This window comes from Corylus avellana, chromosome ca1 (assembly GCF_901000735.1).
Source record: "Corylus avellana chromosome ca1, CavTom2PMs-1.0".
NCBI lineage: Eukaryota > Viridiplantae > Streptophyta > Magnoliopsida > Fagales > Betulaceae > Corylus > Corylus avellana.
Genome location: NC_081541.1, coordinates 38,410,470 through 38,435,604, shown reverse-complemented (window position 1 = coordinate 38,435,604; position 25,135 = coordinate 38,410,470). Strand labels below are relative to the sequence as shown.

At 34.7% G+C, this 25,135-nt stretch overlaps 3 protein-coding genes across 3 annotated transcripts; 2 read left to right on the top strand and 1 right to left on the bottom strand.

The window, feature by feature from the left end:
- Positions 1 to 821: 821 nt before the first annotated feature.
- Positions 822 to 5,426, top strand: LOC132190252 (cytochrome P450 714C2-like). Its single transcript, XM_059605191.1, has 5 exons — positions 822 to 1,169; positions 2,243 to 2,469; positions 2,582 to 2,823; positions 4,410 to 4,764; positions 4,855 to 5,426. Exons 1-5 carry the CDS (start codon positions 875 to 877, stop codon positions 5,278 to 5,280), a joined length of 1,545 nt encoding a protein of 514 aa, XP_059461174.1. The 5' UTR covers positions 822 to 874; the 3' UTR covers positions 5,281 to 5,426.
- An 8,163-nt stretch (positions 5,427 to 13,589) lies between these two features.
- Positions 13,590 to 16,977, top strand: LOC132190245 (cytochrome P450 714C2-like). The gene is made up of 5 exons (XM_059605178.1): positions 13,590 to 13,910; positions 13,991 to 14,217; positions 14,338 to 14,579; positions 15,816 to 16,170; positions 16,252 to 16,977. The coding sequence occupies exons 1-5, from the start codon at positions 13,613 to 13,615 to the stop codon at positions 16,675 to 16,677; spliced, it is 1,548 nt and encodes a 515-aa protein (XP_059461161.1). The 5' UTR covers positions 13,590 to 13,612; the 3' UTR covers positions 16,678 to 16,977.
- A 4,836-nt stretch (positions 16,978 to 21,813) lies between these two features.
- On the bottom strand, positions 21,814 to 24,686 carry LOC132186215 (uncharacterized). Its single transcript, XM_059600078.1, has 5 exons — positions 23,963 to 24,686; positions 23,220 to 23,341; positions 23,056 to 23,096; positions 22,874 to 22,972; positions 21,814 to 22,251 (listed from the first exon to the last, which is right to left on the bottom strand). Exons 1-5 carry the CDS (start codon positions 24,513 to 24,515, stop codon positions 22,080 to 22,082), a joined length of 987 nt encoding a protein of 328 aa, XP_059456061.1. The 5' UTR covers positions 24,516 to 24,686; the 3' UTR covers positions 21,814 to 22,079.
- Between the last annotated feature and the right edge of the window lie 449 nt (positions 24,687 to 25,135).

Sequence of the window (25,135 nt, the reverse complement as noted above, 5' to 3'; positions counted from 1 at the left end):
AAATGAACTTATTAAATGATAAATGTTATTAATTTTGTTAATTTTGTTACTGACATAGGAAATGTGGCCAGCATTGATATTTTAAGTGGATGGGTCCGGTCAGGTCGCGGGTGCCACCCATTGATACTTTAAGAAAATGATGTTTTCTTAAGATAATTGGCTCTTTAGTTCATTATCTTGCCGATACGTCATGTCTCTTCATATCATGTGAGGCAGAACAAGGTGTAATGTCTTTATGATTTAGGATCAAATATTAGACCCATTAAAGACTTGTTTGAGATTGTGTTTGATGAGTTTAAAAATGCATGTAACATTCTGAAAGTTTGAAGAAAAAGTACTCGTTTGGTCAAAATATTAAAAACACTTTTAATTATCTAAAAAGTCTAAAAATGATCAAAATACACCTTTGGCAAAATCTTAAAAATGAAGCTTTTATCATAAAACATTTTTTAACTTAAAAATTTTATTTCTTAAACGCAATCTCAAATAGATTCTGAACATAGTAGAGAAATGATCCCTTTCCTCTTCTGTCCTTTTTACATTCTCTCAATTTAATTCTAATTTACAAAGGAAAATATTATGGATTAATAAATTCTTTATATTTAGTTTATATTCTCTTACAAATTAAACAGATTAACTATTAAATTTACGGCTTCACAATAAATTATTAAATTTATGATTTGTAAAATGGGATGGAAAAAATATAAATAAAATACTGAATAAGGCTGTGAAAAAACAAAAAAACATTAGCACGAATAAATCACAACCGCATATATTATACCATACATGAACACGTACACAGACAAAACGATACACTTGGAAGTTCAGAGAAGCAACTTTTGGAACAAAAACAGAGAGAAAGAGAGTAAAAGCCATGGAGCTTCTATTGCTTCTTGTTAAGATCATCATCACAATCTCCTTGCTTGCCTTGGTTAGCACGTTAATGAAGATGTGTGAAGCTCTAATATTGAAGCCAAAAAGGCTTCGATCAATACTGAGAAAACAGGGGATCAGAGGCCCTCCACCCTCTTTTTTGCTTGGAAATACTGGTGACATGAAGAAGATGAAATCCTCGGCCAAAAAGGCTCAACAAAAAGGAGAGCAAGCAATAACCCACAATTGCTCTTCCGTAGTCTATCCAGTCTTTGATGATTGGAGAAAATCATATGGTAATAACATCAATCGCAGCACTAGAATTTAGTTTCAATTCTCATATATTCTTGAAAAATCTGAATGGTTGTTTACTTTTAACAAGTTTTTTTGGATGAATAAGCTCTTTATAGACAAACCAAACTCACATCAAACACCCAAAAAGACCCACAGAGCAATACAAGTGAGCAGGCTATCAACAAACACCAAAGACCCATACGAGAATCTCAAAAAGAGAACACACTAGCAGAGAGCAGCTACCAATTCCTACTGAAAAACAGAAATTCTGCAGAACCCAGCAGCAAACAGACCTCCCCTACTGCAATTCCACCTCTGTAATACTCCAATTCCGACAAAGATCTTCATTCTGAATGGTCCTTGCACAACTACCCTTGCCCACAACTCTGGATCTGACTTCCCAAAGAATCGTCTTCATAATCTGCTCTTCTGTTTTTGGATTGTTTCCATATCTTATCTCTTTCGATTACACCAAATATTATAAACTGTGGCACTAAACACTAAACGGGAAAGATTAGCTTTTAAAGATTTTCTCCTCCAATCCTGTACTGCACAATAAACTACAGTCTACATCTGCCCAATCTGACCAGGGGTGGAAAATGTTCCATTTTGTTAGAGAATATATTTCCTACATTCAAAGGAAATATATTAAATTGATATTGCATGTTATTTACTTTATATAAGAGTGATTGTAATCAGGTTTGATGGTAATCAACCATATTTATCTATTTCAATTCTCCTATAAATAGAAACATTTGTATTGTAATATCAATCAAGCAATAAGAGTATAATGTAGCTTTTTGGGCTTTATATGTAGACGTAGGTCATATACCAAACCACGTAAAAATCTTTTGTGTCTATTTTATTATTCCGCAATTTATTTCATTTTGAATTTCTTCACATTTCGCCAAACCTTCTCTCCAAATTAAGAAGACAATCACCAGTGTTTAAGCAATTTTTCATTACCAACCACAAGATAAAAGAATGCTTGGGGGTAGCTAGGGGAAACTCGGCAACTTTTCCACCAGCTATTCTGGGATATTTTAAACTAGTTTTGCTATTTTAATGTCGACAGGTCCAATATTTATGTTCTCACTTGGCAACATACAAATACTGCACGTGAACGATCCTGAGGTGGTAAAGGAAATAAGCATTTGCAATTCTTTAGACTTTGGAAAGCCTTCCTATCAATCCAAAGAGCATGGTCCTCTGCTTGGCCATGGGATCCTGGCTTCAAATGGAGCATCATGGGCTCACCAGAGGAAAATCCTTTCTCCCGAACTGTACATGAATAAGGTTAAGGTATATATATATATATATGCTTCAAATCCTACGTACATGAAGAAGTTTGCGGGTCAAGTAATTTGTTGTTAAAATAAAATGAATGTAATTCCAATACTGGTGCCATCTGTAGGGCATGATGAAGATAATGGTGGTGTCCTCGATGACACTGGTGAATTCATGGAGGATAGAAAGTGAGGGTGGAGTTGCAGATGTTCACATTGATGAATATATGAAAAGCTTTTCGGGAGATGTAATATCAAGAGCCTGTTTTGGGAGCAACTATTCCAGAGGGGAAGAGATATTTTTAAAGCTTGGAGCACTTAAAGAGCACCTCTCTAAAAAGTTCTTCTACAATGGCATTCCTGGAATGAGGTTTGACCTTTCCTACCTAAATTTCTATTGTTACTTTGGATCAATAGAACAGAGGAGCAGTAAAGGAGCAAAGTCGGTTGAAATTGGAATGGAGATAGGCAACAGAGGAATGGAAGGAATTGGAAGGGAGTTCATGTTAATGTCTCATGGACTTGGCTACTCTCTTTCCCTCTTTATTTTTTCACTTAATTATTTTTCTGTCTCTTGATTGATTTACTTAAATTTAAATTTTTCTTTTTCTTTCTGCAAATTGGTGGATAAGATCCTTAGCTATGGAAGGTGTTGAGAATGAAGGAGAAAGATGGTTGTAGATTTGAAGATAATGTGGAAAGTGTTGATGAAAGTGAGGCTGATTCTTTGATTCTTTGATTTGATAAGGATAGTGCTAGTTTAGTAGGGAGAAATGTTGATTTGTATTCTGTATATCAAGGGATTTAGATTATATTTGTTAACCCTAATTTAAGGGATATATTTGTGTTTGAAATTATTCAAATCATATGTAAGACTCTATAAATACTTAAATCAAATATCAAGAAAAGATGTGGCCTATAAGGCTTTAATGTGTAGACGTAGGGCATAGGCCAATCCATCTTACTATAGTGCGAAGAATGAAGAGACAGAGGTAGAGGAATTTGGGGATTGTGAAGTTGGTAAGGAATGTGTGCAGGAGAAGGGAGTACAAGATTGGAGGAGTTTGTTCAAAGGAGAAGGTGCAGGGTAAAATAATTTAGAGAGAACAGAATTTGCACAAGGAATACTACTCTTGAATTCGATAATCAGAATGAGGTTACAAAGTAGGCTTTTGTAAGCTTGTTACATGGATACAGAAAGGAAAGAATAATTACAAATATAAACCATACAATATAAAATCCTTGATATTATAGGATTGAGTTATTACAAAATATATCCTATATAAACTAAGGTCATGTCTTTCCTTGTGTATGCATATCTTCATAGCAGTCAATATGGGAAGATCTTGTCGTTGCCTTTGCAGCATCATTGGGAGGATCATGTGCTGTTAATGCAGAATCCCTTGGAGGCTTGACTGTCGCATGATGCTGCTCTTTAGGAGATGATGAGGTGGCTGCATGATCTGGCAGTGATGGTTGCATGGCTGGGACATGTGTTCTAACACAGGGAAGGCTCCAATTCTTTGAGCCTTCAAAGGTTAACAGTTAGGTAAAATCCGAGTCTGGTGGGTCAATTTTTAAACAATCCGCTCCCATTTTTCTGGTGAAGAATGTTGTAGATCAGATGTGGAGCCAGTATGGGAACATTGAGGTATTCTCCATGGAGAACGGGCTTTATATCTTTGGGTTCAATGGTGAAAAGATGAGAGATGAGGTGCTTGAGGCAGAAATGTGGCATTTGTGAATAAGCCAATCATCCCCAGAAGATGGCAGCCGGGGATGCAATTGCTAAAGTTTTGTGGTATGTAGGTGGATGTATTAGACCAAGTCTCAGAAGATTAAGATTTGTCTGTATAGCTTTATTTCTGATGTTAGCTTCTGTGTTAATCTCTGGGTGTTAAACTTTGAGCTTTTAATGAATCATATATAATGGCACATATGTCTGCAATCAATCAGGTATTTTCCAACGAAGAGTAGCAGGGAAATATGGAGGCTAGAAAAAGAGATTCGCGCTTTGATTCTCAAGGCAGTAAAGGAAAGGAAGCAAGAAGCATCAGGGAATGATTTGTTACATACGATCCTTGAAGCTGCCACCAACGGTGGATTTTCCCAAGATGAGACAGACCGCTTCATTGTTGACAATTGCAAGAACATATACTCTGCTGGGTACGAGAATACTGCTGTCTCCGCAACGTGGACATTGATGTTGTTGGCCTCAAATCCAGAATGGCAAGCCAGAGTTCGTGCCGAGGTGCTCCAAGTTTGCGGGAGTCAAATGCCTGATGCTGACATGGTTCGCAAAATGAAAACAGTAAGGGGCATCATATTTGCTATATATAAACATTCACAACCCAACATTTTCTCATTGACTTACATAGCTTTACCTTTTAACCCATGACAGTTGACGATGGTAATTCATGAATCATTGCGACTTTACCCTCCAACCCCGGTGGTGTCCAGAGAGGCATTGGAAGACTTAAAATTCGGAGATATTCAGGTGCCCAAGGGTTTCAATGTCTGGACCATGTTGGTAACCTTGCACCAAGACCCTGATATATGGGGACCCGATGCCAAGGAGTTTAACCCTGAGAGGTTTGTCAATGGTATCAATGGTGCATGCAAGCTCCCTCACGTGTACATGCCTTTTGGAGTTGGGCCGCGCACGTGTTTGGGGCAAAACTTTGCCATGGCAGAGCTCAAAATTATTTTAGCTCTAATTGTATCCAACTTCTCATTCTCCTTGTCACCCAAATACAGACACTCCCCGTCATTGAGGTTGGTTATAGCGCCTGAACATGGTGTCAACCTCCTTATTAAGAGCTTGTGACATATTTTAGTATATGTTTATATCTCCATTCTATGGAAGTTTATTGATTATCGAAAATGTAAGGAGGGAGAGAGGAAGAAAGACTGAGAAATATTAGGGACTACATTTTTCCTTTTTTATGCATTTCATTTCACTGATGGTTTATTTATACAAGTGATTTACTAGCCGTTGCTTTGTTTCCTTTCCTTCCCTTGTCTCCTTGTCTTTTCTTTTGTTGCTTTGTTTCTTTTTCTTGCTTTGTCTCGTTGCCTTATATGCCTTAACACTCCCCCTCAAGATTAACGGTCTGATAGGAGTGTTGATCTTGGACCTCTTGAACAATTGATTGATATGCTTGAATTTCGGGACTCGACAATGGTGGCCTTCAAATTTACTTGATTTCGGCAAGTTTTGCCGATAGCTTGTATTTGAATCTTGGCCTTCAAAAATTCCATTGCTATTTGCTTGATAAATTGGCGCCTTCAAATTTAACTTGACTCCGGCAATTTTAGCCGATTGCCTCTAATTTGAATTTTGGCTTTCAATAAACGTAGATCTCGTGGCCTTCAAATTTAACTTGACTCCAACAATTTGAGCCAATAGCCAGTAATTTTAATTTTATTTTCAAAAATTTTAATTTGGACTCCGACATTTTCAGCCGATAGCCCCTAATGCAGATCTATCTAGCATAGGACTTTAGCTGCAAATATCATACACATTAAAAAGTAACGGCAAGACTAGTAAAAAATAAACACATTGCCAGACAGAACATCCAACGAATTTTTATTTTTTTTCCGACACCCATCATCACTTCTCACTTATTTTTCTTCTCTCAATTTTTCACGGCCGCCTCCACCACTCTTTGTTTTTGTTTGTTTGTTTTTTTTTTTTTGTTTTTCATTTCTTTTTCTTTCTTTTCTCCTTCTCCCACGCTGCTAGTCAGCCTTGTCCCTTTTTTTTTTTTTTTTTTGCACTTGTCTTCCTGGGAGTGAGCTGGGTCGCAGGACTTGCACGGGTGGGCGTCTGGTGGCAGTGTAAGATCCGATCTGGTGGCAGTGGAAGATCCGAACGCTTAGAAGGTAGCCTTTCTTCTCTTTTCTGTTATTTCCTTCTCCCCTTCGCTTCATCCCGAACTGAGAATGAAGTTGGAGAGTGAGGCAAACAAAGAGATCGATTTTTTTTTCTTCGACCACACGATCCATAACTAAGAATGTTTTTTTTCTTTTTTTGGGATGCCGGATCTAGACGGTGGCGGGGCATGCCGGATCTTGGGCATTTTGCTGGAGAAATGTGATATGTGGTTGTGGTGTTTGAAGAAATGCCTAAAAGAAGAGAGTGATTTGTGTTGATGGGTGCTGTTTATTGAAGTTCTGAAAAAAAATAAATAAATAAATAAATAAATAAAATAAATAAACACAGCCCAAATGGGTTGTGCAGCAACCAAATGAAGAGGAAAAAAAAAATCAAAACCAGGATGCGTAAAGATGGCGTGATCCAGCAGGCTCTAATACCAAATAGAAGTTTATTGATTATCGAGAATGTAAGGAGGGAGAGAGGAAGAAAGATTGAGAAATATTATTGACTGCATTTTTTCCTTTTTATGCATTTCATTTCAGTAATGGTTTATTTATACAAGTGATTTACTAGCCATTATATAGTAGCCGTTGCTTTGTTTCCTTTTCTTCCTTTGTTTTCTTTTTTTTTGCTTTATCTCCTTGCCTTATATGCCTTAATACATTCTATTTTACATTTCACCATGTTTAATTTTCTTTTCGAGTAGTTGTAAACGAATTGGTGTAAAAGATTTGGGTAATTCAATTGAAGAAGAAGTCCATTCAAGGGTGCCTCGCATGGAAGAATCCAATTCAATTCCCAAAGGAGTCAACCAAGTGCAATTTCTACCCCTCCTCTTTGAATCAGGGTGCATGATTATAGGATTCCTAGCCATCATTTAATTTTTTTTTTAAGAAGAATAAGTAGGAAGAGAGAAAAGTAATATTATTTTTTATTCATTTGGCTATTCATTCACCAAACCAAAATCACTATTTTGGTGAGGCGGTTAGAGAGTGTTTATTTTTTAACTTTTAGTGATTTAGCTCACGAAAATAGCCGAAAATTTAGTTTGGTGAGATAGTTTAGGAATGCTCTAACTTCCACTCCAACAATAAAGAGGCGAAAAAGTAAAAGTAAAAAGACAGTTTAGTTCTTTATTTGACTCTATACACCGTGTCTCTTCACATCTTGTGAGGCAGAGTAACGTGTAATGCCTTTATGAGGGGCAAAATTACGATTTTTTGTAAGAGAAGTCTAAACTTACATGAATATGTAAATACGTAGCATATAGTTCTCTACATATGTGTACTCTACATATGTGTACATGTGTATTTATGTATTTATGTGTACGTGTGTATTTATGTAAAATAAAAGCTGACAAATTCAATAGATATAGGTTTGTTGTAATACATAAAAAGTATTTTCCGACTAATTGATGGTTGTGGGTTGTGTACAACCGAAAGCTAGATAACCTTAGGAACTAAAAGCACTATCAACAACTTTTCTTACATTTTTTAATTCTTAATTTTAAGAAACAAAACTACGTTTTCTTTTTTTTCTTATTTAAATAAACTTCACAATAAATCTTCTTATCTTTTCTTTTTAAAATAAAGAGTAAGTTTGAATAGCATATCCTCAATTTGCGTCTATAGATATAAGCTATAAAGTCATAAAACAGTTATATTTTTGTTTTTTCTTTTTTGAAAGAAATTCATAATATTCCATAAAATCAATGGTCGGATAGATGGGATTAAGAGCTGTGATACGGGACCATGATGGCAAGGTGTTGGCGGCCAGGAGCAAGACAAGGGTGGGCCTTCTAGATCCAATTGTTGCGGAGGCTTTGGCCGCATTTCAGGTGGTGCAGCTTTGTAAAGATATGGGATTAAACCATATAATACTGGAAGGTGACTAAAAATAGTAGTTGATGTCGTGCGCGCCAAAAACTTGTTGTACAAATTTTAATACACTCGCAAGTGCACAAATCATTTATAATATAATGTTTTGCAAGTGCGAGGTCGAACCCACAATGAATTGTGTTTTTGAAAAAGCAATTTATATCTAAATTAATTAAATCCTAATCTATTTCCAAAAAGGGTTTTGATTTTGGTTTTAAAAATTAAAAGACAAACTTAAACTAACTAAAATAAACTATGAGATAAAATACTAAGGTTTAAGAATTCAAACTCACCAAATCATAACAATATACTTCCATGTTTATCAACATTAATCCGAAGTTCTCAAAATTAAAATCTTAGATATGTTTTACTCTGCTTTAAACAATTAATCAAAATCAACTCATGTATCTATTCATTGCACAAATTACAAGAGGAATCCAATATCAATTAAATCATCAGATGTATCCGTAAATTATAAAAGATATCCATGTAAGAAATTCCATTTAAGGTATGTCCCTTATGTCACAGATATTATTATGATTATAAAATATATATAATTATGGTGTTCAGTAATTTATTCAAATTAAAGCTTATTCTGTGAAATCAAATATTCTGAATTAAATTGATGATTTAATTCTTGTGGAAACAAATATTAGAATTCATTACTGATTTTATTTTGTGGAATCAATAAGCTGTATTGATTATTTATTTGATTTTTATTCCTTGATGTGAAGAATAATTAAGGTAACAGCTCTAATTGAGGGTCTCTAACCTACTTATAAATAAGACATGTGTATTCCATTAATTGACACTCACTGGTAGGCATAGGTCAGAAGAACCTCTCAATATTTTTTTAGTTTTCCAGATTTTGTTTCTGTGAAGCTGCTCTTCAATTGGCTTGAGCAAAGCATAACTAGAGGTATTTATATAATTATTCGTTCCGCTGCTAATTTTATTGTCAATTAGCATTTAATTATAGGAAAATGTTAAGGTCACAATATAAATCCAACTTATGGCCAACTTCTCTCCTACTATTAATTAAGAAAAAAAAAATTGATAGAAAGGATTTTGGGATTCTAAAAATTTGGGAAAAAAGACAATTTGTTTGGTTTAAAATTCAAATTTTTTTTACACATAAGAGAGAAGTTGGCCATGAGTTGGGTTTGTGTTGTGTTCGTATCAAACCTCTTAATTATATATTGAATTCTTACAATCCAATCTTAATTGAAACACCAAATGTATCCGTAGAACAAATCACAAGGAATATTCAATTATTTAGGTAAATAAAATCAAGCAATCAATTATGTGAAACTATCTTAAATCATCAAGTGTATCCTTGAATCACAAAAGATATCTAAGAATCATTCCACACATTGAAAAGAAGTAAAACAATTGAAATATTAAACCCAATAAAATCAGATAAATAAAGACTTACATGAAAGTATTGATGTTTTTCATCGGTGAGGCTTTATCCCGACCTTAGTTGGGAATTTAGCTCCACATAAAAATAAAACCTAAACTAAAAAGAGAAAAACTGTAAAATTTTACTCTTTGAAATTCTATATCTTTTCTTAAATGCAAAAAAGTCTATTTATAAGCTTAGGGAAGTCCTAGAGGCCCTATTAAACCTAGATAATTCGGAGGTCTGTCTCCTAGTCAAAATAGAAGTATGAAATCGGAATAGGATTCGTCAAGATTTGTGTCCTTTTATTGCGGGGCGATTTTGGCATAGTAACCATCCGAATTAGAAAAATCCTATTTTACAATGAATTGTATTATTTTGAGTTAGCTTTCTAATAACGCTTGAATCACTTCAATCCGATATTTGAGCGGAAAGTTATGATCAAAATACTGAGACATACACAGAATCTAAATTTGAATCCAATCCGAAATCTTATCAAATCTGATCTTTAATCCGATTTAACTTTTTTCTTGGATTTGGTTAAACTTAACCACATCATGTCTTCTCAAAGTATGCTTTCTTCCAAACTTTATAGTTTTTCTTTAATGACCTACAAAATACCAAAAACACAAAATTAATACAAAACATTAAATAACGATACAACTAAATAATTAACTAATATAAATAAAGAGGTCCAAATATAAATATTTGACACTTATAACAAGGATCAACCCGTAACTGGTGCAAGTTTGGTTAGATAATAAATGACATTCGTACAATCCTTCACTCTTTTATCGGGTGAAAAATCTAATTTATAAGTCATCGTACTAATGGTGCGGCTCCTAGGTTGGCTAAGGCATTGTACTAATGGTGCGGCTTGGCTCCTAGGTTGGCTAAGGCAATGTACTAATGGTGCGGCTGGGCTCCTAGGTTGGCTAAGGCATTGTACTAATGGTGCGGGTCCTAGGTTGGCTAAGGCAGCAGCCAAATATGTCACATATAGAAGTTGGATGGAGGAAACCTGCTCATAAAACAGTTATTGTGTAAAGATGGTTGACAATTTGGGTGTGCCAAGGATAAGAATGTGAAAAGACATGTATGGTTGTAATTTTTAATTTGTTCAGCGTAAGCCAACAAAATTAAAATTCAAAGTCCACTTTTACATTAAAATTTGTGCAGTGTAAGTCAAAAATGTACAATCCTAATTATTGTTTACACAACTTTAGGATTGCCATGCACCCCCGCTAATCTCATCAAATTTTATTCATCAAAATAGATAAAAGTACATTTTCTTTATTTTAACTACTCACTATTTTAAAGGACTCTAGTAAACATACTATTTTAATTATCAATTTTTATTATTCTATATATATATATATATATATATATTAACTTTTTTCAATGAATAGGGAGGAAAAGAGAAAAGTAATATTAGGGGTAACTTCACTAAAGAACCCTAAATTATCATGAGATTTGACAAACCTCTCCAAACTTCAAAACTTCTCAATTTGAACCCATCGGTCAGATTTAGCCATTAACTTTTAACGGGAATACCCAAAAAAATCAAAATATCCTTTTTTTTTTTTTTTGTTCGTTTGTTTTTTTTTTTTTAAAAAAAAAAAAGACCCGAAAGACATCATCTAATAGAAATTAGACCACCTTATTATGCCGGGTCCGCCGACCAAGACCTGAATCATTCCATGCCGGTCCGCGACACCGTGACTGGTGTGGTCTTGTTGTCCAACCTAATTTTTCTTCAACCCCTGGGGTGGATATTGTACCGCTTATTCTCTTCAATCTCATTGTCAACCCCCTCTTCGCCTCCTTCCAGCGTCATTGTTTCAGGTGCCGATGCTGACGTGGCCGATGTCGTCGTAGAAGATAAGATGAAGCACATAATTTGGTGTACTCGGATGCGGTCGCTGCCTTGGCCGTCAAGCCAGTGATCCCCAATATCCGATGGCAGCCGTGGGTCTCTAGCTGAGACACAGCATGGGTGACGGCCAGACCCGCGTGGGTCTGGCCTGACCCACGGGTCACAAGGCTAGAGAACCCTCTTCTCTTTTTTTCTTTCTTCTTTTTTTTTTTTTTTTTTTTTTCCTTCTTAATTTGGAATTAAGGCTAAATTTGGAATTCTATAAAAAATTCAGGAGTATAAATATCTTTGTCTCATTTTTAACATTTACAATCTGACAGATAGGTTCAAATTGAGAGGATTTCAAGTTTGAGAAGTTTGTCAAATCACGTACTAATTCAGGAGTTTTTAACAAAGTTACCTCTATTATTTTTTATTCATTTGGTAAGTGAATAGTACTCATTATCTTTAGTGAATACTATTCACTCACCAAATCAAAATCACTATTTGGTGACCAATGGGGAGTGTTTTTTTTTGTGATTTTTAGTGAAAAAAAAAAAAAAAAAAACAAAACAAAACAGAAAGTTTAATAAGGTTGGTAGGAATGCTCTAGCATCCTCTCCAACTGTAAAGAGGCGAAAAAGTAAAAATTATCTTCTTTTAATCTTATTTCCCATACCATTTGTCTTCTTTTCGTTCACATTCAAAATAAAAGATTTATGAAAACCACTCACGGAAGGAGGAACCCAACATGAAAAGTCCAAAACAAAAGGCAAAAGTCGACACTGATACGCTTGCAGACCAATTACCGAATTTTTGTTCTTCCTGTTATTGCCTTGTGCCTTTTTTTTAAAAAAAAAAAAAAAAAAAAAAAAAAAAAAAAATAGAAACAGTGAAAAATTTAAAATGGATTTTGCTGGCTTATTATAAGATAACTAAATAAAAATTTTCTACAATTTAATATTTTATGTTGTGATTCTTGTGAATAAAAACTGTTTGAATTGAAGATGTAGTTGGGCAAAGAAATTAATTATCTATGTGGCATACCAACTTAGCAGCATTAAAGTTAGTTTCATGGTAGTTGGTTTCACCAATAAAGAATATATTATCAATATAATTTATATGATTATATCACATGATCAACCGATCATTAAATCATTTGATTACATAATAACAAATTATACATATATAATATGACATAACACATAGTATACCAATTCATACTAATACAACAATTAAGTATTTAGAGACTTAGTTCCAATGTATGTTATAAACTTATAAGTCTATATATGTTATAAATTATAATTATACATATATACATATCAATAATATAAATGTATAAGATCAATACGTAATCATATGATTCAATGACAATTCAAATATTTTATTCAAATGAATCATATTATTAATGTACAATGATAATGTGATTCGTATAATATCAAATTAAGTAATTGACATTGGATTAAACAATACGTTACTTATAAACACAATTAAAGTATTGATGTATTATCATCCTAATTTTAGTAATATTATCACTATAATTGATATGATTATATCACATGATGAATTGATCATTAAATCATATGATTATATAATAACAAATAACACATATAACCATATATATTATATGTTTTATTTGAACTTCTTTTATATGTTGTGTTGAACTTTTTTTATATATTTTTTTTATATGTTGTGTGTGTGTGTGTGTTTTTTTTTTTTTTAAAAAAAAAAAAACTTAACCAATTATGATTAAGTACAAGTAAATGTAAATTTGAGGTCAAATATTTTTGATTTTTCAATATGGGTTCTTTTTATAGCAATTGGGCCTAAGAAGACACTAAAAATACAAAAAGCAAATGAGGGTAAAACATGCTATAGTAGTAAAAAAAGCCCAAAAAGCCCAAAAAGTCTTAAAAAAAGCCAAATTTTGAAAAAGCGGTTAGCGGACGGTTACCTATTTCACTAACCGCTAACTGCCTAGTGGTTAAAGGTTACGGTTAATAAAATCTACAAACCGTAACCGTATTGAAACTCCTAACCCTTGAGAAATTCATAGCCATCCCAAATGCTTCTCAATATAAACTAACAGCATTAAGAAGGGAAGCCACTTTTGGAACAAACACAGAGAGAAAGAGAGGAAAAGCCATGGAGCTTCTATTGCTTCTTGTTAAGATCATCATCACAATCGCCTTGCTTGGGTTGGTTACCACGCTAATGAAGATGTGTGAAACTCTAATATTGAAGCCAAAAAGGCTTCGAGCAATGCTGAGAAAACAGGGGATCAGAGGCCCTCCACCCTCTTTTTTGATTGGAAATATTGCTGAAATGAAGAAGAAGATGGAATCCTCAGCCTCAAAGGATCAACAAAAAAGGGAGCAAGCAATAACCCACAATTGCTCTTCTGCAATCTTTCCATACTTCGACGAATGGAGAAAATCATATGGTAATTATAAGTAATAAATTGCTTCAGTTCTCATATGTTGTTGAAGAATCTGAATGGTTTGTTTATTATAATGTCGACAGGTAAAACGTTTATGTTCTCCCTTGGCAACATACAAATGCTGCACATGAGCGATCCTGAGGTGGTGAGGGAAATAAGCATATGCAAGTCCTTAGACATTGGAAAGCCTTCTTTTGAAGGCAAAGCGGTTGATCCTCTGCTTGGCCAAGGGATCCTGACTTCAAATGGGGCAAAATGGGCTCACCAGAGGAAAATCCTTGCTCCCGAACTATTCGTGGAGAAGATCAAGGTATATATATGCTTCAAATCGAACGTGCATGGCTACATTTTTCTTAATGCTAATTATTTAAATTAGAAGTTTGCTGTTAAAATAAAACGAATATAATTCCAATACTGGTGCAATTTGTAGGGCATGATGAAGATAATGGTGGAGTCCTCGATGACAGTGGTGAACTTATGGAGGATAGAATGTGAGGGTGGAGTTGCAGACGTTCACATTGATGAATATATGAAAACCATTTCGGGAGATGTAATAACAAGAGCCTGTTTTGGGAGCAACTATTCCCAAGGGAAAGAGATATTTTCAAAGCTTGACGCACTTCAAGTGCTCCTGTCTAAAAGTTTAATCAAGATTGGCATTCCTGCACTGAGGTTTGATCCTTTTCTACCTAAATTTCTATTGTTACTTTCGATGGATAGAACAGAGGAGCAATAAAGGAGCAAAGTCGGTTGAAATTGGAAGGGAGCTCATGGACTTGGCTACTCTATTATTTTTCTTTGTCTTTATTGATTTACTTAAATTCTTCTTTTCTTTCTGCAAATTGGTTGATAACGGAAACTTGGTTTTTCGAATCTAAATTCTTCTTCAATTTTGCTACTTCAAGTTGGTTTACTTGATCATTCTAAGACGGTTTTTGTTAGATCGAGTACACAGGAATCACAAACACTCAAAGATAAACACACAAGCTATTGAAAGATAAAAATTAATTGTGATGTTGTAATCTATTAGTTCTTGTGTTGGCTTAATTTAGTTTCAAAATGCAGATGCTACTGTTTATGGGCTCAAACACTGATATAGAATGCTCAGAATCCAATCTCCACCGTTCATAATGTAGATTCATGTGTTATGAACGTCCCTACAAAATTTCAGCTCAATCGGACCACAAACGCCCATCGATTGAAGATGTTGATCAAGACTGGACAGACCGGGTCCGGACCGCAATTTCCAGGGTCCAGACCTCATTTCCAGAAACTAAAATCTTGCTCCGCAAAGCCGTGTCCGGACTGCCCATTAACATGTCCGGACACCCCGTAAGTTTTAAGCTCAAAAACGTGATTTTAAGTGGGTTAGGTCTAGGGTTTTGTCGGGGGTCTATATACATCAATATAAAAGAGAGAGGCACGAATTTTCACCTCCAGAGAGTTCGTCGGAGGCTGTGCTAAGAGAGATCATATGTGGTGAGCGTTAAATTGAATCTCTTAGAGTTTTAGTTATTCCTTTGATAAATTTACGGTTGAGAAGTCTATCGGAAGGGTCCGGTAAAGGAGAATCACGTTGAAGAAGATTGTGAGCAATGAGACGAGTTGTAAGCTTGTCAATCTTACAGAGCCAAGGTCTTGCAAAGGGTTGTAAGTGTTCCTAGTGTCTGTAATCTCTGGATAATCTTTTGATAGTGATTTCCTGGGTTTGACTGCCCCGGAGAGGTTTTACTTTTAGATCGGTTTCTAAAAGTTTTCCTCTTCGTCACCAAAATATTTGTGTCTGCCTCTTTATTGCTTTATATATTTTGGGTGATTGAATTGTTTATTGCTTCATAATATTAATTCCACATAAATTGTGATAAACAAGTTTTTGGAGTCGGCATAACGTTTTTCACAATCAATCAGGTATCTTCCAACTAAGGGTAACAGGGAAGTGTGGAGGCTAGAAAAAGAGATTCGAGCTTTGATTCTCAAGGTAGTAAAGGAAAGGAAGGAAGAAGCATCAGGGAATGATTTGTTACATACGATCCTTGAAGCTGTCACCGACAGTGACTTTTCTCAAGATGAGACAGATCAGTTCATTGTAGACAATTGCAAGAGCATATACTTTGCTGGGTACGAGACTACTTCTGGCTCCGCCACGTGGGCACTGATGTTGTTGGCCTCAAATCCAGAATGGCAAGCCAGAGTTCGTGCCGAAGTGCTCCAAGTTTGCGGTGGTCAAATGCCTGATGCTGACATGCTTCGCAAGATGAAAGTAGTAAGTTCTTTCTACTTTCATTCACCACCTAACGTTTTGTCAATGATTGACTTACTTGGATTTACCTTTAACCCATGACAGTTGACGATGGTAATTCATGAATCATTGCGACTTTATCCTCCAGCCCCACTGGTGTCCAGAGAGGCATTGAAAGACTTAAAATTCGGAGATATTCAGGTGCCTAAGGGTTTCAATGTCTGGACCTTGTTGGTAACCTTGCACCAAGACCCTGATATTTGGGGACCCGATGCCAAGGAGTTCAACCCTGAAAGGTTTGCTAATGGAGTCACTGGTGCGTGCAAGTTCCCTCATGCCTACATGCCTTTTGGATTTGGATCACGTAAGTGTTTGGGGCAAAACTTTGCCATGGTAGAGCTCAAAATTATTATAGCTCTAATTGTCTCCAACTTCTCATTCTCCTTGTCACCAAAATACAGGCACTCCCCGGAATTAACTTTGGTCATAGCGCCTAAACATGGTGTCAATCTCCTTATTAAGAGCTTGTGAGATATTGGAGTATATGTGTATATCTCCATTCTAGTTTACATTTCTGCATGTTTAATTTTCTTTTTCGAGTCCAAGTTGTCAACGAATTGGTGTAGAAGATTTGGGTAATTCAATTCAAGAAGAGCTCCATTCAGCATGGAAGAATCCAATTCAATTCCCAAAGGAGTCAACCAAGTGCAAGGGTGCTTATAGGATTACCCAATGTGCATCCAACTGCTACGTGTCTTTGTTGTTTTAGTGTACATTTATCTAGACAAATTATATAAAGTCATGTGCTCTTTTTATCAATTAAGCATTCAATAAAAGTAGTATTATGTCTAAACTTGTTTGGGTTGTGAAATCTCTTTAAAAGTAAAATCGGGATGGCTAAATCCAGGAAACCGCTTCTCTGTAGAAGACTAATTAAATTACAAAATAATTTATACTTATAAAGCCTTTGAAGTACTAACTAATGGACCCAACAAACGACCCGTTTGTCTGCTACCTCAGTAACTCTATAACTATAGCCAATCTTCCATGCCATATCCTCTTTGGAAACTCTGAAGAAATTTATAATCAAATGGATTTGGGTATACACATGGTGTCACCGAGTGCATACCAGTAGCTGCGCGCGCATTGCATTGACATTGGGCCGCGTACGGGTTTAGGGCAAAACTTAGCCATGGCAGAGCTCAGAATCCTTTTAGCTCTAATTGTGTCCAACTTCTCATTCTCTTGTCACCAAAATATAGACACTCCCCCGGCATTGAGGTTGGTTATAGAGCCTGAAAATGGTGTCAATCTCCTTGTTAAGAGGCTGCATGTGAGGTTGGTTATCTTACTCATTCATGTAATGATTTCATGATTTTGTGCTTAAATTTTTTATTTTATTTTATTTTATTTTTTTATTACGAGATCAATGAAGATATATAGAAGTGAATGTAGGGATTTAGCCATAACCAGTACTAGCACGAGCCTTGCACAATTGCATCTTTTGGCTCCACCGTGTTTTCTGCTTTTCATGTTTGTATTGCAACGGCAATTTTCTCGATTTTTATCATTCAACCTACTGGAAGATTTTCAGCTACCTGAATTTTGGGTTGTAGCTGATAATGTTTGTTTGTGAAGGTGATTTATTTAGAAGAAGGCCAAAAGTTTTGTGTAAGACCAATTTGTAACATAAATCTTTTATAGTGGATATCTTTAGAGTTGGCGGCTCTTGGAGGCCGAAGTGATTTTAATTTGGGTAAAGTTCATATACTCCCTCAAACTACCATCCAATTGACAATGTTCTCACCCTCAAACTTTCAATTGCGACAATGTTCTCCACAAAGTAACAAAACATTGTCAATGTCCTCCCTCTCCCCAAACCTAGCAAAAATATAAAAATACTCCTATATATTTTTCAATAATATAAAAATATCTCTATAAATTTAGGAAAAAAAAAATTATTTAAAAAAACCCTATAAATTCGAAAAAAATAAAATTAAAATTAAAAAAACAAAAAAACAAAAATTTTAATGATAAAAAAAAATTTATTTTTATTTTTATTTTTTAAAACCAAAATTTTTAATTTAAAAAAAAAAACGATTTAAAAAAAATAAAACCGAAATTTTTATTTAAAAATATATATTTTTTTTTAATTTTGTTTTAAAAAACGAAATTTTTAATTTTTTTTAAACGAAAATTTTTTAATTTTTTAAAACGGAAATTTCTATGTAAAAAATAAAAAAATAAAAAAATAAAAAACTAAAATTTTCAATTTTTATGAAAAAAAAATCAAATTTTTTTAATTTTTTCTTAAAAAAAGGGATTTTTTTTTTTTTTTTAATTATAGGTTTTTTCTAAAAGTTTTAGTATGTTTTACTTTTATTTTACTAAGGGTAGTTTTGTTATTGGGACATTGACAATATTTTGGTAATTTGGGGGAGACATTGTCACAATTGAAAGTTTGGTAGGGGAGATTGTCAATTGGGTGATAGTTTGAAGGGGGTATGTGGACTTTTCCCTTTCAATTTTAAAATGGTTTCACTTCGTTATCAAAATCTTTATATATATATATATAAAATAATTTGTATAAATGTGGAAAATAGAGAATTTTCATTTATGCTTTCTTTGATTTTTGGTATTGATATTTGTTGTGTTTGACGTCAAAGCAATTAACTTTGTCAATATGATTAATAGCAACTTGAGGTCTAAATCAAAATTTTCAATTGGTATTAGAGCTTGGTTCACTATATTTGGATTAATTTCATTAGTGAGATCTTTGACCCTTGCTGTCATGAAACAATATTAGACCCCTTAGGTTATGTTTTGTACACAGAATAGTTATTCCAAGAACAAATGAATAGCTTTTATTAAAAATAGAAGAATGTGGAATAAAATAACCTTGGAATAACCATTCACATGGTTAATGAGGGAATGCCTATTTCATCAATTGAGAAATAGCTATTCCTCAATTTAATAAATAGGCATTCCCCCTTATAAGCCATGGGAATGGTTATTTCAAGTGTTAGAGTATGTGTATACTTTAATATCAAGGCTATTTTATTCCACCTTATTCCATTCTTAATAAAGGCTATTTATATTTCATAATGGAATAGCTATTCCGCATACCAAACATACCCTTATGGCCCGTTTGGTTTGCGGCATAAACCCCTTGAATGGCATAGGAATAGCTATTATTTTGTTTGGCAATGGTATATTCCTAAGAATAGTTATTCTCGTAGGTATCACTAATCCCTTGCAAACAGGGAATTTATGAAGTATAGCTATCCCCTGTGTGTAACAAGGTTTTCCAAAAAAACAATTTTTTTTTTTTATTTAATTTTCTCTCAAACTTAAAAATAAAATTAAAAAAAAAAAAAAAAATCATGTGGGTGGCCCCCACACGTTCAACCATTTTTAAAAAAAAAAAAAATTGAGTTTTGAAAAAATTAGAAATCAAATGGGCTTTTTAGCAATTTTGGTTCAATTCCAATTATAAAATGTGTTGCTACCAAATTAAAGAATATGAATAATGATTTAATTCCAATCTCTTCTATTCCCAATAATACTTATTCATTTTCCTAATCGAATACCCATTCAGCAAACTAAATGGGGGCGTTAGTATGTATTTTCAACTAATGAGAAACTCTAGGAGTAAGAAAGACAAGAATATTGAAGGCATCAAATGTCAGGAGCACTCTAATTTTTAATATATTCGGACTGAGTATCCAAATTATAAGAAGTCTAAAAGAAGTCATAAAAGTTACCCTGAGGGATGAGTTAGACATTAATGATCTCCCTAGTGATAATGCAAATTACATGACTTTTAGCGATTCTGTGAGGAGTTGTACTAGGTCTAGTGGTTATGACATACTTGACTATGATGAGTCATCTAAGAATAATTCGAATAAGGAGATGGACTTGCAAGTTGCATGTAATAAGCTTTTTAAAGAATGAACTAAACTAAAACAATTGAATAAATTGAATTTTAAAAAGCTAAATGATGTTGAACATAAAAATGAATTTGATTGCCAGATTATCTGATTCACATGCTTTGATTGATAACTTGAACTCTGTGCATACTGATCCAATCAAGTTTTCTAGTGAAAGTTTTGATTGTTTATTGAATTTCTCAAAAAGCTAATAGTGACAAGGGAGGTTTGGGTATTAAATATGTGGGATCTTCAACTCGTCACTAAAGGTAAGTTAGGAAAAAATATTGTTTATGATGAGATGTCCGAGCCACGTCAGGACCCCCTCCTAGGAGATAACATACATATAGGTTTGTCCTAACTTGTCACCATTGTGAATTTTAAGTTGAGACGAGAGGGTGTCTTCTCTTAGTCAAGAAAATAGATAATCTTTTCTGAAAGCATTTCATATTTAAACACTGAACAGACCTTAATCACTAATTAAAATTGTTATAATATGTAATGATGCAAGATGAACGCCTATGCACAATCTGAAATAGCTCTGGGCAAGGTTGCTTGTGAGAACTCATCCTTAAATACCACAATTGCTGCCTGCCCTAAAATTTATGATCAAGCTAGATTTACCAATTTATTTGCACAATTCGCTATTGTATCAATATTTTAAAATAGCCTTTTTTTTTCTTGCAGGAAACCATACTCAAAGAAAGTGGGAGCAGGCAATGAGCCCATTCTATGGCTCCTTGCCTGAAGTGGGAGCCACTGCAAACTTAAACATAATAACACCAAATGCAAACATGGACGGAGAAACTTCAACCCGAAGACAAAACTATACATGACAAAATATAAGTAAATTACTTGAAATTTGGACTGAACATAAGAAGTTTCAGGGTGGCTAAATGTTCAAAGAACATAAAGTGACGTTTTAACGAAGCCATTGTTAGTTTCCAACACTTGAGCAGAATGAATATTCCTTTAAGAAAATGAATAGGTTTTATTGAAAATAGAAAAAAGATGGCATGCATGAGCCTTAGAATAAGCATTTTAAAGGATTTTGAGAGGAATAGATATTCCTCAATTTAAGGAATAGTCATTCCCATGAGAATGGCTATTCCAAGTATTAGAGTACGTGGTATGAATAGAATTTTTACCATATACTCTAACATCAAGGTTATTATATTCTACCTTCTTCCATTCCAAATAAAAACTATTTATTTTTCTTAATGGAATAATCATTCCACGTACCAAACGTACCATAAGATTTCAAAGCATAATAGTCAAACCTCAACGGAATTGTAAGTTGGCAGACGTTGTAGTTATAACTGATTAGAATCCAAATATAGCCTTGCCCATCCATCATCCCCTAGCAAAAATGAAAATTTATGCGAGCTTGCCTGTCCTGCTACAACCATTTTATGGTGCAGACTGTCTGCTAGTCAGTTTTATATACCTCCAGACCAAATTAAACAGTGAAAATGCTAATTCAGTGACTTTCAATAAAAGTGCATGCTGTAGAAAGAAAGATACATGATACACTTCAAGAGACAAAGTATCAATATAGTTCTAAAACAGCCTGGGGCATGCAGCTTCATCATCAACAATTAACTTGCCCTATGTATTTCCAACTAGTGCCACAAACAGTATTTCAAAGTATAACATGCCCTACAGGATAAGCAGAATAAAAGAGATCCAATTTTCCTGGATAGTAAAAGGATAATCAATACCACCTTTAAAGAACCCATAACTGAACGCCCAGAAACTAATATCACCGATTTGATGTGTATATTGAAGTTTGAGATCTCGTGCGAAAATAATAACAGTAGAACCTACAAAATTGAACTGCCTAATGCATAAATTGAGATAACTGGAGCAAACTATTGAACTTGAGGCAGTAATTTGATTGGCTGAAACACTCATCCAAGAAAAAGTAAGCTCTTCCTAAGATTGTTTAGATTTATTTGATTCAGGCAAGTAGAATACCTAAAAAGCATACCCAACTTCCTATCTTTATTTCTGGCAACTTTCTTCTGAGAAAGACTCCAGTAGGTCATAGTGACCATACCCATGAAACAGCACATTAATGGGACTCTCCTCATCCTTCCGATACTCTTCGCCATACTTTGCTATGTTTACCAAACCACCCGAGCTTCTACTTATCATGAAGACCGATATTGGCGTCCTGAAGCGTAAATAAAGCGCATTAGATGCAAAGCTTGATACAAGTAAATAGACAAGACTATTTGAACTTGGAATATGAAGTTGAAGCTGAGGTTCTATTTTGATGAAAGAACATTTGGATATCATATTGAGACAAGGAGACACCATTATGTTCATACATTACCAAGTTGCACATCCTTCTATTCTATAAAACTCCAAATCCCATATCTCTACCATATAGAAAGACGTTCCACTAAAAATATTCCTGTTATTTCTTCGACTCATATTCCCTAAAAAGTATATCCCACTCTAATAGCTCCGATATACTCCTAAATAAATTGTTTGACTCCACAAAAATGCAAATCATAGCAAACTTCCCAGGCTAGGTTATGTGACAGTGCATTTCAAGTGGGGGAGGTTATTCTGTGTTTGAAATGAACTGGTAAACTGAAACCAAGACAATCAAAACAAGGAGTCAGGCTGATAAATTGGTTTTTTTTTTTTTTTTAAATAAAAAATAAAAATAAAAAAAAATAAAAAAAAAACTATCTTCTTCTATATGAACACATGCAATTGGATTCAATTAAGATGGTCACAACAGAGTCTACAACTCTTTTGACTGATAAAAAGATTCTAACACTCACTTCAAAACATGGGAAGCCATCAGCAACTCAGGCTCTCCACCCCATACATAAGGCTGTTGGAGTCTCTTCACATAAGCATCAAAATCTCCTTCGATGAACCTATACACATTACCCCAAAAAATCACAATTTGAAACACTAACCAATAACAGTCGCACTCTTAACCAATTATCACAAAGCTTACCATTCTGTTTCCTTCCGCCTCCTTAAAAGCTCATCAACAACCTACAAAAAATTGCTATTGGTCATCAAGAATCGATCGTATTTCTAGTTCAACAAAAAATTCCAAGTTAAAAAATACAAATGGGAAGATCTTTTTCTTCTTAATGAGTATTAGCCACAATATACTTGAGCTCTTAATTCATCAGCGAGTTCCCTCTGACGATTCTCGTCAGGAGCTTCTTCCCCACTCCTCAAGCAAGCCCCATGTGCTATTGCTCTAAACAGGCATCGACCATCAGCAAGCACCCCTGAATCAATATTCTCAATATAAATTCACCAATTCAACAAGCACAAAAATGTTATCCTAAATTTTCACCACCTCCAAAATCTAAACATGATTATCAGATTATACTTTAAACTATAAAAAATAATGAATAAATTAAAAAAATAATAAAAATAAAAAGAACTCTCGAACATTTGAGCTATCCCTCACACAGCCATTAGTTATCCCTCACTCAAATATCAGAGAAATGTCTAAAAAAATATTACTTAAGAAAATATCATTATTAGGCAACTTTAAAAATAACATACTGATCAAATATATATGGAAAAACAATAACTATATGAACACTAACAAAAAATGAAGTGTTCTTCACGCAAATACTAGGTCAGGGATTCCAACCTTGACTTACTAATCAAATCAGCTTAATAGAAAAGCATATGTATCGTTAATCAATACTATCATTCTTTTAATTTGAAAAATAGTACTTAGGAAAGTTATGGGTGATATTTTCTTAAAATTAAAAATTTTAAGAAAATAATGAATCATCTAGTTGAGTTTTTTTTCCTTTTCTTTTTAATTTTTTTTTATAAGTAAATAAGTCTTTCAATGAAAACAAAAAGTAAAAGAATTTAACCAAAAAGTGAACCTGTGACCCTGTAATCAGCAGAGCCTTCATTATCCTTCTCGGTGTTCGGATAGACTACATCGCCGTCGTCAATTACAACGTTCGCATCAGCTTTCGGACCGATGAAATCGCAGCCGTCGATTTTCCCGTCCACAGCGACCGCCTCGGGACTCTCAACGGGCGCCAAGTCGAGCGGCGCTAGGCACGCGCACACGCCGAAGAGAAGCCAAACCGAGTCGGTCCGATGGAGCCAGCGCGCCGGGCGTGCGTCCCACGCGACGTTCCACGAGCCCTCCCCTCTCCGCTCACGCCGGAGCCTTAGATCGCTCCGGAGCCCTCCCGCCACCCCGCACGGCATGATCGCGTGCCATATCGACGCCGCGCCACCACCTCCGCCGCCAATCCGACACGAGCTGGAGTGGCGCCGCCGCTCGCAGTCGAATCCGACGAAGTTTATCGGGCTCTGCTCAGGCCGGCAGTGATGGTGAGCCGCGGAGCCGTGGACGAATGACGAGGAATACGACAGTGAACTTAGGATCCAAGGCTTGGGACGCGCGCACAGTACACCGAGCATCACAGAGAAAAGGAGTGGTTGACGCTATTTTGCGCTGCCTGCCAGGGTGTATCCCTGCTTAACCTACGCACCCATCTCTCCCTCCAACAAATTACTATATACCTCTCAAAACTTCAGAGCCACGCTTTTTTGGTTGTTGAAGAGTTTTTCTGTGACGGCGAAGCAATTTAGGGAAGAGAGAGAAATGGCCCGCGGGGACCACATCGAACGTGTGAGAGTTTTCTTCAGCTTCCGCTTATTTTTATTTTATTTTAATATTTATTTTTTTATATTAGGTGAAAAGTGTGGCATATTCTATTATAAGATTCCATATAATTCTTTATGGAAAGATATAATAATCTAAAATAATGGGGGAAATTTTATTTTTTTTTCTGAGCAAAAAAGGGTTGGTAAAAATTAAAAAATATGAATTAAAAAGTCCTTATTTACATTCAACACTAATTTATTAATAATATATTATTCGGATTACTATAATTTTTATTTTAAATTTATTATAAATTAGTGTGATTTTTTTTTTTTTATTTAACATGCCCATATAGAGAAGAGGAATTTAAACTAATAATCGCCGCTTCATAAAGCATACTCCACTGCCGATTGAATTACTCCTGGAGAACAATTAG